This window comes from Cyprinodon tularosa, unplaced genomic scaffold (genome assembly GCF_016077235.1).
Source record: "Cyprinodon tularosa strain WSP-4 unplaced genomic scaffold, ASM1607723v1 ctg145, whole genome shotgun sequence".
NCBI lineage: Eukaryota > Metazoa > Chordata > Actinopteri > Cyprinodontiformes > Cyprinodontidae > Cyprinodon > Cyprinodon tularosa.
In genome coordinates this window covers 112,796-128,824 of record NW_024038276.1, presented here as the reverse complement: position 1 = coordinate 128,824, position 16,029 = coordinate 112,796, and the positions used below count along the sequence as shown (strand labels likewise).

The following is a 16,029-nucleotide window of genomic DNA, read 5'->3' as shown; positions in this document are numbered from 1 at the left end:
AACTAACGCAAGGATGTATTAGGATAGTGGGACACTATATATACAGTATGAGCTGGATGATGATGCTTGACCTGATTTAGAAAAGGTGGAGTGTTGGCCTAGGGGTTAGAGCAGGGCTCTTGTGCTCTGAGAAGGTTCCAAGTACCTGGTTCGATCCCATCAGCCTGCACTCTGGCTCCCTGAGCAAGACCCCTAACCCTTGATTGCCCCCCAGGTGCAGCACAGTGGCAGCCCACTGCTCCCATAGGGGATGGGTTAAGATGCAGAAGTGAATTTCTCCAGTGTGAGATCAATGATGTTCAGTTATTATCATTAAAAGAGAGACAATCTTTGACCAGCCGCTAGATTTCAGGAATATTTAGTATGTTGGTTACACCTTTCAAATCTCACTAAATAATTTACGTATTAATTTATTGGTAGTCAGTTTATTTATTCAAACGAAATAAAAGCACAATGCCTCACCAGTGTTTATGACAGAAATGTATTCGATGATGGCAGCCTGGAACCCCCTCCTGCTGGTTGGCAGTGGTTCACACACTGCTTTCAGATGACTTCCCTTTTTTCAGCCACAAGTTTTCATTGACATGGAGGTTTGTGTTCATGGAGTAGTTTTCATCTGTAGGAGAAACATGGGGATCATAAAGGACAAAGTTTAGATCCTAAAAGTATGGATATTTGTTTGTTACTGATTGCAGAAGGCCATATTGATGTCACTTTCAGACTGACACACCTTATCTTTTTAGCAATGAAGATGTTCCACTATCTTGCATACACTGGCTGGTCAGGGTTGGCAGATGATTTGTTTTTCCTACGCACTGTGCTCCGTTTCCCAGACTACAAATTCCTGCAAATGTGGCACCAATGAACAGTAATTAATCCAGCTTTTTAAAGGATTTAAGATGAAAATAATACAAATCCATTTTGTGCATCAATACCATAGTTAGTATAACTAAACCCTTGAATATGATGCTGGCAACTCCATGCTTTCCTATTGGAAATTCATTTATGCTTTTGACAGCCCTAATTCGACTCGTCCCTACACACTTCAGTTCATTTATGTCTAAATATTTTTCTTCATCTGAGCATAAATCTGTTCCCTGGAGAATCCATGGAAGCATCTGTTTATGAAACGCTTCAGTCTTGGTGGCTCCTGGGTTAGGATTACAGATTAGACCCCCTTCATGTAGGGGTGAAAGTTTGGGTCAGGTTGTTAAACTTGGACCCATGTGGATATCCCAAAGGGACAATGGTTCCTAAACCGAAGCTGGAATAGTTTTGAGAGGCTTTTATTGAGCTTTCCAAATGGTCAGAGCCCGAACTCCACCCTATTGAAAATTAGTTACCGCGGCAACGGCTTTTAATTAATCTTTTACTCTAAACCAGGAAGAAAAGCCAGATATGCAGCCAGCATTATACCGGTAATAGGAGATTGCTGATGATGTGGCTATGGTGAAATTAGTGTTAATACATATTAAGCCTATATGTAAAAACTTTAATCCTGTGCAGATTAGAGATACCCTTAACTGAAGCTCTAAGTTCTTGTTTTTAAAAAAATGTTTAGTTGGATGTTGTGGTTAAAGAAGCATTCAAAATAACGTAATAAAAGTAAGATGTGCGTCATAAGAGTTTACAGACATCTGATATTTTTGTGTATTATGAGATAACATCAGTCTGTCAGAAAGGAAATGTGAGGTTAAAGGATGAAGAGATAAAAGAAACGCGTAATAATATATATTTTTTTACATTAGAGGTTAAAGTTAGCATGATGATGGTAAACCACCAACAGCCACCTTCCGATTACTCAAACTTTGCTTTTGAATCATAACTAAAGTGCACATGGGCAAGCCGGGTGTTTACCGACTACTGCTTCTCATCAAGGCACTTAAAATGTCCTGTTAATGAAAAAAATGTATCGATCCTAAAGGTTGTGTCCTTGAGATACCTGAAATGGATTTGTCTTAATGCCAATGAGTATTTGTAGAGGTCAGCAAGACCATATTTTTATATTTATTTCTTAAACTTCATGCATAATATTTTTTCATTTTTTTTACACAATGGAATGGTAACATGTGTGGAACTTTAAATGTAAAAGTACCCTCAGCCATGAGAATAAGTTGACTAAATTAGTTTCCCTTGTTTCCTCAGTTTTGCATTGAGTGCTTATAGTGTCATTGTGTGTGTGAAGTAAAAATGAGCACAGAGATTGATATAAGGAAGAAAAATCTTATTTCATTCTGCAGAGAAGAACGACAGGAAAAAGCTGAATACAGCTCCCAGTGTGACCTGGGGTGGTGGCATCCCACCCCTGCATATAAAGAGACTCCACACGCATGAACATTGTTTCTTCAGCTCAACAACGACATACATTTAGTCAGATAAACACTTCAGACAAACATACCAGAAAAAGGACGTGAGAACCATGAACGCAGTGAGGACATTCTTATCTAAACTAGGGAGAAAACTTTCTTTTTCTCAGGCTTCTAAATAATCACCCTATTCAGGCAGAGAAAAATGCACACTTTTAAACATTTTATCTTACAAACAGGCCTAGGAAAAATATGATTCCACATACATAACCCAAAGTCTTCTTCTGATTGATCTATGTGAAGGTGCACTGCTGACAGAAACCTGGGGTCCAACTCACACAATGACTGAACCAGACAATCCATCAGGAAGGTTTGTCCACACTAAGTCATAGTGTTTTCTACGGTCATACTTTAATGTAAAGTCCCTGCAAGACTTTTTCATGTTTTTCTTCCACACCATGGAGGCATGCTTTGTGTTATTCCTTTAACCCTTTTTAGGATATCTTGCTTATATAATAAATCTGTTCCATGTCAGTTGTACCTCATCATTTTCTAGTTGTGATAGGAGCTGCCGTTTGCAGATGTTAGAACACTAAGCTGGGAGTTGTTTTTTTGTCAGTGTAGATGATGGGTTTTGAAGCATCCATAGTATATCCCATAATCTCTGTATGTAATCTCTCTCAATGGGATTGCTTGTATAGTAGCATTTCATCAGGTCCAAGTTTTCTGGTCTAGTCCATGTATGTCTTTTCCCAGTAGCCCAAAGTACCTGGAAGTGAGTGCCAGACAAGTTGCCCTGGTTCCCTAGCAACTGACGCGGACCTTGTTAACCCTGCGACGAGCCGAGCAGGTATGGCTCTTGTATTTGCGGTTTCCACTAATGCCTTGAGGTAGGCCCTAAGGAGGTAGGCACTAAGGACCTTGCCTAAGGGTCCACCTGGATGTATATAATAACTGTTTTCTCACCCCTCGTGAGGTGGTATGTGTCATCCTCAAGCTCGGGTCCTCTACCAGAGGCCTGGGAGTTTGAGGGTTCTGCGCAGTATCTTAGCTGTTCCTAGGACTGCACTCTTCTGGACAGAGACCTCTGATGTTTTACCTGGAATCTGCTGTAGCAACTCTCCCAGTTTGGGGGTCACAGCCCCCAGTGCTCCAATTACCACTGGCACCACTGCTGCTCTCACTTTCCACATCTTTTCTAGCTCCTCCTTCAGTCCTTGGTATTTCTCAAGCTTCTCGTGTTCTTTCTTCTTGATGTTGCTATCGCTTGGGATTGCCACATCTATCACTACTGCCTTCTTCTGCTGTTTGTCGATCAACACAATGTCTGGTTGGTTAGCCATCACCTGTTTGTCAGTCTGGATCTTGAAGTCCCATAGGATCTTAGCTCCATCATTCTCAACTACCTTAGGAGGTGTCTTCCATTTTGACCTTGGGACTTCCAGCCCATACTCATGGCAGATGTTCCTGTACACTATGACAGCTACCTGGTTATGGCGTTCCATGTATGCACTTCCTGCCTGCATTTTACACCCTGCTGTTATGTGCTGTATTGTTTCAGAGGCATCTTTGCACAGTCTGCATTGGGGGTCCTGCCTGGTGTGGTAGACCCCGGCCTCTATTGATCTTGTACTGAGTGCCTGTTCTTGTGCTGCCATGATTAGTGCCTCTGTGCTGTCCTTCAGTCCAGCCTTTTCCAGCCACTGGTAGGATTTTTTGATATCAGCCACTTCTTCTATTTGTCTGTGGTACACGCTTGTCCCTCCACGATTGTTCTCCCTCATCTTTCTTGTCCTCACTTTCGGTTTTCTCCTGCCTGAGGTATTCGCCAAGCCATTTGTCTTTGGGGGGAATCTTTCTGATGTACTCCTGGATCTTAGTTGTTTCATCCTGGACAGTGGTCTTGACACTCACTAGCCCCCGGCGTCCCTCGCTACGCTTGGTATACAGTCTCAGGGTGCTGGATTTGGGGTGGAACCCTCCATGCATTGTGAGGAGCTTTCTCGTCTTGATGTCAGTAGCCTCTATCTCCTCCTTTTTTTTTTTTTTTTTTTTTTTATTAATACAATGCAAGCAGTGATAAAAAAGAAAAAAACACAATCAAAAACACTTGGTACAGCGTTTGAACCTCAGATTTTGGATCCAAACTGGAAAGATTTGATGATTCAGGTGCTAAGACCAAATATCTCTAAGGAAATGCAAGACTTTTATTTCATCAATATGTTTCCTTTCCTGTTAAAGCAGAGAAAACCTCTCAGAAATTGGACATAGTAGCCTTTCAAAAACAGAAACACATCATCTTTACACCTCTTAATGAGTTAAGTTTAGATGATATTTCCAACAAGGGAAAATTGGTAAATGTTAGGCAAACAAAATAAGACTAAATCTTACAAGAAAAAAAAGTAATACCCAAAGAAAAACATGGTGGTAACAGCATTATGCTCTTTGCGTTGTCCAAAAACCTTCAGGTGTCTGATAGACAGATGAGGTTGAAGAGAGATTACTCTTAACCGCCATGGCGAGTACAAGCAAACATCCACATTAACATGAAAATCCCCTCATAAGTAGAAAACGATAATCAGTATGGTGGCCTGAAAAGAATGTCCTCTTAATCTGATCGGTTTAGTGAAGTGTTTGGAAGGTAGGCAGGGAAAATATATAAAAATGTGTCAAACTGACAAACTCTGACCAAAGAAAACTGAACTTAAAATCTAAAAACCCAAGTAGAAATGTATTAAATATTTTCCAAGCCTTTTTCACTCTTTGTTATGCCTTAGACGCTTGATTTTGCTCAGGTGAAGTCCCCTAATTATAAAAGTCCTGATAGTGTGAAGCGTGTGAAGCGACTATTGTGGTGCTGTGGCTGTGGGGTCTGCAGGTAGGTTTTTAGCTTAAGGCTACAACTGTTTGCCTAAATCCTCTCTTTTTTTCCCACGAGTTCAGCTGATGTTGTCAAGATGCACATAAAAAATATATAACTAAATAATTGCTTTTCATTCATAGATGAAATACGTCTGTTAATCTTAGACTTGATAAATGGAAAAGCTTAAACGTGTGAATAGATTGTTTTCGTAGCAGTCTCTTATATTAAGAAACACTAAAGCCTCCAAAGCAAAACAAGCAAAAGCAGTATTTTTTTTTTTGTTCCACAGAATGAACCCCTTATTGTGGTTATATAAAAAAAGAAACATCACATGCATTCTGCACTTTTCTGCCTCTGCATACCAGAAAAGTGTGAAAACCAAAAAAGCTTTTCCTGCCTCATAACCTTTCACACGTTCTTGAGCTGCAACAAGGTGCCGCACCTTCAACTGTAAAGCATTGATGGGCACCTGCGCCTGAAGCGACATGGAGAGCGGCCTCGTTCGCTCCATCTACTATGGCAGAATTGGGAGCTCGGCCACGGAGAAGCTGCTGGAGAAGTTTGGACAGGACGGGAGCTTTTTGTTGAGAGACAGCGAGACGGTGCAAGGGGCCTACTGCCTCTGTGTGAGGTGAGATTCTATCTCTCAGCTTCCGCTTAAAGATATTTTTTTTTGATGTTTTGGTCTAAATCTTATAAAATTGACAGATTTACAGTGTTTATTCCTCAATACTCCAAATATTTTGTTCTTGCTAACATTTTCTACGCCAACCAAACTGAGGCAAGGTAAGAGACTGGTTAGATATTTACGGTTTACTACAGACTTTGAGGGATTTAATTTTCTTAAATTTCAGATACATTTTCAGGTAGGTTTCCAATAGTAAATCCTTCTATAAAATTGATTTGTATCCAAAAAGACTATGAGTAGATTGTTGAAACCTCTAACTTAGCAGAATGCAATAAAAGTGGCACAGACGGCAGGCTAGAAGTGTCTGACTGAGGAAACCCATAACATGAAAAGCCCTCTCTACTCACAGCAGAGAGATCTGTTAACCATGATCTCAGCATCTCTTTGTCTACAGCAGTTCAGTCACTACAATGCAGTTACATCTGCTGCTCTGCATCGCATAACAACCAGTTTTGTAACTGAAAGTGCAAAGAACGTTTGATACGTCATTAGGCTTATTATCTAACGGCACAGCGAAGAACCTGCGCTACGAAGATTGCAGAATCATTTTACATTTTCAACCTTTTTTCAAATTTTTTCAAATAGATAAAAAACTTTTTTTCCACTATTCAATTTTAGTTGAATCAAATCCATTTGACCAAATCTTACTGGCAAAAGGACCTTTTTTAAAGTGAAATCAAATCAGGTTCATTTCACTAGAGCTTCCTTCACAAATGGTAACAAAAGACTAACATCTCTTCATCTGCTCTGCAAAAAACTTAGAATAATCTGAGTACACAGAATAGGAGTGTCTTTGAATCCCTTTTTACTTTCTGTCTCACTTACAGTCAAGCTATAATCTTAGCTAGATAATCTTAAATTTTACTACCATGTGTCCTTCGCTCTTAGGCTATAACAGCATTTTGGAGCATCCTGATCAGGGGCCGGACCTAAACTGTGGAGGGTAACTGAAAATTGGGATTTAATGACAAAGAAAACTTCTCGGCTGCTGTAAAATACACGATGAAAATACCAGCAGAAACAAGCAAAACAAATAACGTATTGATCGCTGATTATTGAAGAGTGGATGAATAATATCAATATCCTACTTTTATTCCTAAAATTTATATACAAACAAATGTTTTTTTTTATATTGTTTTATTAATTTATTGTTATATTAATTAGTTTTATCTAATTTAATAATTAATTTCCATTTGGAATCTATACAGTATTTTTGAACTGTATTGGATTGAATCCACTCATCTTTAGAGAGGCGCCTCTATCATTACTTTAAGAGTCAGAATTCTTGGTTGAATGAGAAAAACTTTACTTAATTTAACATTATATAAATAATATTTTTTTTATGATTTATTGTAAATCAGTCATATCCACAAGTATATTTCAGTAGTAGACAAAGATAACTGATAAGGTGTTTAAAGCTGCCTAGCTGGATGTAATCTGCCACAGTTGGTAAGGAGTGTTTTACATCCACTGTGGGGGAGTTTTGAACGACTGTCACAGAGTTGTTCTAAATAAACCACATTGGAATCATTTTAATTAAGATGGACCTGATAAAGGTTTTTTCTTATTTCTGTATCAATGTAGTTCTTGTCAGGCTTACATTCATGTAAAATCATTTTTTCTATGTCTATTAATTACTTCTTTAGTGTCATAAGAAACAAATATTTGATGATCAGGGAGATAAAAGAACCTGGAAGTGAGCAAATACCTTTTCATGGCAGAAAATGTTTTAATTCAATTAAAAATCTCCCCTTTTTTCCCCCAAACCAAAACACTGTAAATGATGGTAATCATTGATTAATAAATTAGTCCAGATTCAACAAATCCACATTATCCTGGGTTTTTTTCCGTTAAAAGTTTAAATTTGTCTTGAGGTCAAATAAAACTTTAAAATGTGCACTTCTTTATATTTCCATAAAACATGAAAGACTTTGAAAAATCAGAATAGAAAATGCATTTATTGTCCCGTAGTGGGGTAATTCTTGTGTTTACAGCGATAAAAAGATTATAGAAAAAATGGCCAAACAAATGTGGACCTTAGAAAATGTATAAGACAATAGTGAAGAGTTAAAAGATAAAGTATAAAATATAGTACTGTAAAGTGTTCTAATAATATAAAAACTATGCACCTTGAGAATAAATAACCAATATACAGCTGTGGTCATTTTTACAGTAAAGGAGATTTGAAAATAGCAGCAACATCAGAGATGTGCAAAATGACATCAGATGACTTCATTGAACAAAGTTTGATACAAATGCTTTCCTGATTCCTTAAATAGCAGCCAAACAAATCTTTTGTTGAGCACCAAAGACAAATTGCATTTCTTTAAACATCCCTGGAATCATATATTACACCCTTAGTTATTATAGTTGCCTCATTGTAACTTGTATTTACACTGCAAAAAAATTAAATCTAAATAAGTCCTTTTTTCTTAAAATCAGTGCATTTTTTCTTGAAATAAGGATTGAAGTGAGACACTTTGCCAATGGAACAAGACAATTTACACTTTAAACAAAAAAAAAAACAATTGCATTGTCTTATTTCAAGTGCATAATATCTACATAGCTTATTTTAAGAGTAAAAATACTAATTCCATTGGCAAATCATCTTATTAACCTGCTCAAATTAAAGGTAAATACACTTAATTTAAGACATTTTTACTGATTTTGTGATCGTTTTTACAGTGTATCTCAAAGCCTTACAGAGAAATCACATCTTAAGGCAAAATGTACATTTATTAAAAGCCACAATAATTTATTTTTCATATCAGATATTTACTGAAGAGAATTAGAAGCAACAAAACAAAGAAAAACATCTAAATACAAAACACCTTGATTAGAAAGTTGAACCTTTTGTAAAATCAATTTCAATTTCAGTCCCCAGTTAAAACTTTAACAGCTTTCAGAAATGTTGAGTCTTTTCCTAAAGCCTGTGTGGAAAACTCATGGGGGTATTAATGTACCACATCCTTTTGCAAAATCTATTCTACCTTAAAATAAACAGAACATTTCTCACTCTCTTCAAGGCTACATAAACGGAGAGCACAGAAAACACTGAACTTACTCACAGAATGATCTTTCTCTAAATGATTGATAGCAAAATTCAAGGAAAAACTGGGATATCTGATCATGTTTATGTGTCTCTAATTAGACAATTTAAATAAGGCTTTCATCTTCTAGAAGTCCATCTTTTATCAGCTGACAGCAATCGGATATAACAGGGGTTAGAGCTTTAAATCCACCTCATCTGTAATAATAAAACCTTTTTCAGGAACAGGGAAATAAATTATTATTGCAAAGAAATACAGGTGACAGGTGGAGCCGAGCAGCGTGGAGGACCAGCAGCAAACATGAGGATTTTAGGACTTGAGGATACTAACTCATTTGTAATTTATTTCAACCTAAGAATCTGGAGTGACACATTTTTTTCAGTAGGTCATATCTGTTTATGAGTGTGTTTTTTATTAATTTGGGTAAAAAATGGATAGTAAAAAACATAAAAAGGGAGGCTGATTGCAGAAATCATTGGAAGTTTCTTAAAGCAGTTATTATCTTTCAAATAAAAGCAATTTTTCAAACATAGAAATCTACATGCTATGTTCATAACAAATACTGGCATGAACCAAGGAAACAATGTATGACATCTGTACAACTGACTATGAGCAGAACTGGTCTTCTGGTGGAGTTTTTGTTGTTTTCTAGGGTTGAAATGAACAAAATGCCTTTGGAACATATCTCTAATTTTGATCATACTTGTTTCTGTTTTTTAATCATTAATAAGTTCTGAAATCTAAGCTTACTTTTGCAACAAGGACATATTCTTACCTTCGGAGCCTGATTCATCCAGCTGGTGAGCTTCTCACATCAGATCCATAAAGGCACATAGAACTAGCATCTGCCATTAAAGGTTTTCCTTGGTCAGTAAAATATCAGGTCCTCTGACATATCTTATTTTGCGAATTTAGACGTTTGTTGTCCAAAGGAGTTTGATGAAGAATCCTCATATCCAAACAGGCTGCGTTCGATCAGACCATCTCAGCTGAAGCTACTGTTAGTTTTACAGCTCCCTTCCAGGCAGCACTAATTCTCTTTACTCCAGAAAAGTAGTGCAAACTGATGTCCGATGTTACAGTGTTCCTATAACTAAGCGGCAATGCTCCATTTTACCAAAATAGCTCTGTTTTTGCTCTACCTGCTGTCTACCTGAACTGTTTATAAACAATGTTGCAACAATGAATGACTTTCCTCTTTCCCTCTTCCAGTCAACTTTTGACTCTCAAATTTTAACAAAGAAAAACACCCATTCTAGGTCACAATTGTATTTTATTAGGTCTTGAATTAGAATGGTGTGTAAATAATGCCCGAGTTTGCATTATCAATATGAAAAGTGTGTCACAGGCACTTTAAAATATTCCGTGACTTGTGATGATGCCCAATGACCAATCAGTTACCAGCAGTCCCCTTTAGTTGCACTTTCAGTGCTACTTTGAACAGGTGAAACCACAAACAAACAGGTTCTAAAAAAAAAAAGCTACAAATGTAAAAGCTATAAAAAGCTACTCAAGCTTTGACAGTCACTAGTAATGAAAAACAGGCATGAGTTGATCCAAGTTACAGAAAATATTTCATGCATTACATTAGAGACTGACATTTATTCGGGAATCCCGTGGGATGGGAGTCAGTATTAGTAACGATCACGTGATTGGGACGGTACAGGATTAAACATTAACAGGAGCAGACGGGAGAGGGAGCAAACCAACTAACCAACTAAAAAAAACTAGGATCAATGCCAAAAAATAAAATAAAATAGAAAGAAAAAAAATCCAGTACTGGCGCCGCCATTTTGTAGTTTTTTTCCTTAAAGCCTACAATATAATGCGAGTCAAAAAAAACTACACGACCCAAAAACCAAAAATGCTTCCGCTCTGAGTTTATCACCCACGCTCAAAAACAACAATGGAGGGACCAACAGTTAGTGGCGAACTGGACTTCGAAAAGTAAAAAAAAAAGTGAAATCTCATTGAAGACAACAAGAATGGGAGTGGTGCAGGAGCGGGAGTCATTCTGAATGGGAGTGGGAGTAATTTCACCAGGAGTGGGACGGGACAGGATTTAGATTTCTACTCTGGCCCGGGATCGGGACGGGACACAATTTTTTTCTGTTGGAGTGGGACGGGACAGGAGTGAAAATCCACTCCCGTGTCAGTCTTTAAATTACATGCATTAGTGCCCCCCAATGACTCTATGGCACCCTGGGTGGAGAGTCGTATCACAGACAGTAACATGCACCTCTGACAGTGAGCATCAGCCCAGCGCTCCGTGAAAAGCATTTCTGTTTAAACCTTAAGGATAGAGTTACTGTTTAGACCCTGGATAACCAACCAAGGGGGGCCATCAGGGGCCTCATGGGGTGCTCACAGCATCTTCTAAAAACTGTACAACTCACCAGTGGGCTAAGATTGAAAATATATTTTATTCTGTTGCCCTTCTTTTCCAATCATTTATAGCCGATCTCATAATTTTAATCATACAGAGCATTTAAGCATTTATAGAGATTGCAAAATTACAATATAATAAATAAAATTAGGAGTTAAAAGAGACACTGCAAAAAAATCTAAATCTAGATAAGTCATTTTTTTCTTAAAATAAGTGCATTTGTTCTTGAATTGAGGAGGTAAAAGAGACATTTTGCCAATGGAACAAGACAATTTACACTTAAAATAAGAAAACTCAATTGCATTGTTTTATTTCAAGTGCATTTTATCCAATTATCTTATTTTAAGTGTAAAAATACTCATTCCATTGGCAAACTATCTCATTTACCGACTCAAATTAAGGATAAATACACTTAATTTAAGAATTTTTTTGTTATTTTTTTTGTTGTTTTTGCCGTGCAATAAAAATATGTGTATTATGTATAAGGTTAAGTGGAAAGCTAATCCCTCCAGTTCATAGGTAGCCCTTCCTATGACTCAGTACCCATTAACTAACCCTCAGCCTTACAAAGGTTGGTGAGCCCTACTTTAGACATTTAATACAATCTCTGACTGAAGGAAACATCTTTATGATGTGGAAGGCCTGTTTTCATGTATCTGGACTTAGAGGCTGTCTCTCTATAGTTCCAATACTGAAGGTTATAATGAATTTTTTTAAATGGTGGCTTAAACGACAGAACTTTACATTTCTATCAGAACTCTAAGTCCCTTCAGTGATATGAAATATTTATCTCGAAATAAATCTGATTATTATCTTTTCAAATTCACATTTGACACATAATGAAGCAATGACATATAGCACTCTCTTGTTTCTGCAGATCCGTTTGATAAGGTCAGAGGTGCAAATACCCACTAATATTACTATATGTCCAAGTTAGAGAGTTTTTCATTAGCGCTCGGTCCATCCTGTTGCAACAGACTGTAAGGGGGGAGACCAAGTGTAGGACACAGTGGTCTGGGTGTGTTTCACACATTATTGCTGTGATCAGAATACATCATAACAAGTCAGCAAAAGATGAGTTTATTTAAAAAAAAAAAAAAGATAAACACATCAGTTGTGCAATTGAGGAGCCTTGGTTCTGTTTTTTTAAGGTAAATTATATCTAAAAAAAAAAAGACACTATTAACACTAGATATTAAAAAATTGGCATCAAACAGAAGAAAATTTGTTTTATTACAAAAAAGTTTGTAACTCTGATCTGATTGACAAACATCTTACAGGTCCTTAAGGAACTAAAATAATGTCTTATTTCTGAATAAACAACACAATAAATAAGAAAAAATAAATAAAATAAAAAAGATAAGGTAACCAATGACTAAAATTTAAAAATGTTAAGCTTTGGAAAGTAATGTTACAACTATTGTGTCTGGTTTCAGAGTGAGTGTGCTGATCGTCAGTTACTTAATGTGTCGGATTCTAGCATTTGCTACTTCGCTTTAGCAGAACTTCAATAACAGAGTTTTTGTCTCACAGGAAAGCGCCCTATGTACACACTTACAGGGTGGAGCGCGACAAAGATGGCTGGTACCTTCAGGTGGGTGAACGTTACAGAGCAGATCAAACACGTTCACACACTGAGACGCAACCACTCTTTCCACTCATCTCTACGGTGCTGTAAAAAAAAACTTTTGCTATCTAAAGCTTTTTTCTACTTTTGCTTTTTTCACTATGGTTGAAGTATTTCAGATAAAAGAATACTGACAAAAGAAAGAAACTATTGTAAATTAAAAACTGCTTTTAAATAGCATTTATTTATTAAGATAAAATAATGTTTAAACTTAATAATTCGTGGTGCCAAACATGGCAGTTTCCATTAAAAGTCTTTTTTTTTTTTTTTTTTTTTTTTTTTTTACAGTGTCCTGTCTGGCCATGTGGCAATAAGAATAATTGTCTTGATGCCAATAAGAGCCCAACAGATTTTACTTTTACAAGTGTAGCAGTATGGTAATTGCCATACTGCTCCACTTGTTTCATGCATATAAATTGCTTTATTATAATTATGCAGGGAGTTTTACAGTTTATACGGACACTGCAATGTAAATAGAACAGAAAAACAGAAGAAGAAAGGGGAAAAAAAGAGAAAAGATGAAAGAAAGAAGAGATTAGACATTAAAGTTTTTAAAAAAATTTGCAGCAATTTAGATTTAAATCCTTACTTTGACTAGGCCGTCCCACAACCTTTTTAAGTTACTTGAGTATTTAGCAGCTCGAACGTAAACATTCTGCTGAGCTTTGGGTCATTATTCTGCCACAAAATCTCAAGGATGCTTGAGGTTAAGGTTAAAACTGGTGGCTGATTGTTCGCCTTGAGGTTTCTCTTACAGAAAGCAGAAACTTGACCATCAGACTGCCACCACTTTTTAAAACCACTGTTTGGGGTTCTTTTTCTGAAATATTGATATTAAATGCTAAAAAGTCTGATTTTTTTCTCTTCAGTCTACAAAATACTTTTCATATATGTGAGAAGGGCCTTTTGTGATGTAAGGTTTCTTTTTGATCAGCAGTGGACAAACCTTTGAAATCTCCAATTTTTGCCCAGTTCATGTTTTTTTCTTGAATCATGAAGCGATCAAATGAATTAACAAACAGCGCTTCTTATGAAGTTTTGGGTTCTTTTAGGACCTCCTATATTCATTTTCCTTGCCCTCTTGGAGTGGTTTTGGTAGGTCAGCCATTCCTGGGTAAGGTTCATTGTTTTATCTTGTTTTCTCCATTTAAAGACAATATCAGTCCTTAGAAATTACATCTACAAGTCTTTCCTGATTGAAAAATGTCAGCTACTTTGTTTCTTTACTTAAATTTTCTTGAATTCTGACTTTTTTTTTAATCTTTTGAGATCTTCAGCCTGCTTCATGTTGTCATACAGGTTCCAGTTAAGGATTTTCTAGATTCTACTTATCTAGTATTTTCAAGGTGGTTCGATTTTAATTGAGGTTATGATTTAGATTTTAAAAAAATCACATTTGGTAATTTAAAATGTCTGAAAAAAATGTTTAAAAAAAAACAAATAAAGAGGATTTCTGTCATTTGTGTGCGTGTGTTAAACAGGATTTGAAAGGCCGACTGCTGAGGTTTGAAACTCTGGAGTCTCTTATCCAGAACTACAGGAGGGACAGGGTGTCTCACTTTGGCATAGTTCCCCTCACTTATCCACTGGACAAAACAACAGTGCCAAGCGGCTGGGTTCAAGGTACACAGATTTACAGGCACAACCTCAAATAAAAAGAGCATGAACACACTGGTGCTAACACGCACAGATACTTCCACATGATTGATATGAGTCAGCCTTTTCACAAGTTTTTATAGAGAGGCTGTCTGGCACATGAAAATCTCAACTCTAACAGAGTTTCACTGATTCGTATCGCAGGTCCGGCCTACATGGAGCTGAACGGCAGCGAGTCGGGCCAGTGAAACCCTACGCTAAGACCAAGGGCTCTTCAAGAATCCACTTTTTTCATCCTTTGCTTCAGCTCACAGCTACTTATTTATTTCTGTATCAAAATGTGTGTTTATTTGTGATACCTTTAAAATAAATGTGAATAAATGAGATTCTTGAAAGATGCTGTGTAATTATAGGCCTTCATCCCTTATCTAGTTATCTGTGGTTTCCTCCCTGCATATCTGATCTTTATCTTTTTTCTATTGTTGCCTTATTGTGTGTGTGTGAGAAAAAGTGTGTTCTCCCTTCATCATGTGTCTGGATTCTACGACGGAGTATTAGGGCCACACATGAAGAGAAACATTTTTTTTGCCATGACGAGATTGAACTCGACATGTCGACTTTAAAAGTCGACATGTCGACGTTAAACTCAACATTTCGAGAATAAAGTTGAAATGTCATGTTGAGTTTAATCTCGACGTGTCGACAATAAAGTTGAAATTAGTTCAAGAGAGCCAACCGCTGCACAGGATACATGCACAGAATCCAGAATCAGACATGCCTTGTGTAGATGATTTGGTCAAATTGTACTTTCTGTGATGATTAGACAGTTATACAGTGGCAGCACGTCAAAGACTACCTTCACTCTTAAAACGCAGACTGCAGCTGTGGAGCGCGGTTGCTCTTTTCTCCAAACTTTGGAATGTCGAGATTAAAGTCGCCACGATATATCAACTTTATTCTCGAAATGGCGAGTTTAAAGTCGACAGGTCGAGTTTAAAGTCGACATGTCGAGATTAAACTCGTCATGGCAAAAATATTTTTTCTCTTCATGTGTGGCCCTAATACTCCGTCGTAGGATTCTGATGATTTGTAGCGCATAGAAAAAAAATGTTTTGCCTGAAGGGCCTTTTGATTTAGTTGTTTTTTACTACGTGCTTTAATCAGCATACGGATTGCTCTGCTTTAACCATCTTCATCTCTGTGGTTTGTTTGTTGTTTGTTTGTTTTTTTGCTATCTGAGGACATGAAGGTTGTAGCAGGGCAGGAAATAGAGCAGTGCACCTAACGCTGATAGCATCTGTTGTGGGACAGCTACAACAAAAGGCTTTAATTGCTAATTTCGTTTTGCACCAATTAATCAAGTCTCCATGCTGTATCAAGTAAAAAAAAGATTCTAAAGCATCAGGAGACTCATTCCTTTGACAGACACTCTGTATTTGCTGTATTTGTCAGCCATGCTTATAGTTCATTTTGCTGCTGGAAATTAATGCAAACTAATGGGTGTTAAAAAAAA

General features: G+C 37.0%; 1 protein-coding gene across 1 annotated transcript; it reads left to right on the top strand.

The window, feature by feature from the left end:
- Positions 1-5,548: 5,548 nt before the first annotated feature.
- LOC119779318 (SH2 domain-containing protein 1A-like) lies at positions 5,549-14,911 on the top strand. Its single transcript, XM_038278920.1, has 4 exons — positions 5,549-5,800; positions 12,827-12,887; positions 14,402-14,543; positions 14,721-14,911. Exons 1-4 carry the CDS (start codon positions 5,655-5,657, stop codon positions 14,762-14,764), a joined length of 393 nt encoding a protein of 130 aa, XP_038134848.1. The 5' UTR covers positions 5,549-5,654; the 3' UTR covers positions 14,765-14,911.
- The last annotated feature ends 1,118 nt before the right edge of the window (positions 14,912-16,029 follow it).

Excerpts from the sequence above, each read along its gene's own strand:
- LOC119779318 (XM_038278920.1), top strand. The coding sequence starts at position 5,655 with ATGGAGAGCGGCCTCGTTCGCTCCATCTACTATGGCAGAATTGGGAGC. Across the intron at positions 5,801-12,826 it reads GCCTACTGCCTCTGTGTGAG|GAAAGCGCCCTATGTACACA; the intron begins GTGAGATTCTAT and ends TTTGTCTCACAG. Across the intron at positions 14,544-14,720 it reads GCCAAGCGGCTGGGTTCAAG|GTCCGGCCTACATGGAGCTG; the intron begins GTACACAGATTT and ends TTCGTATCGCAG.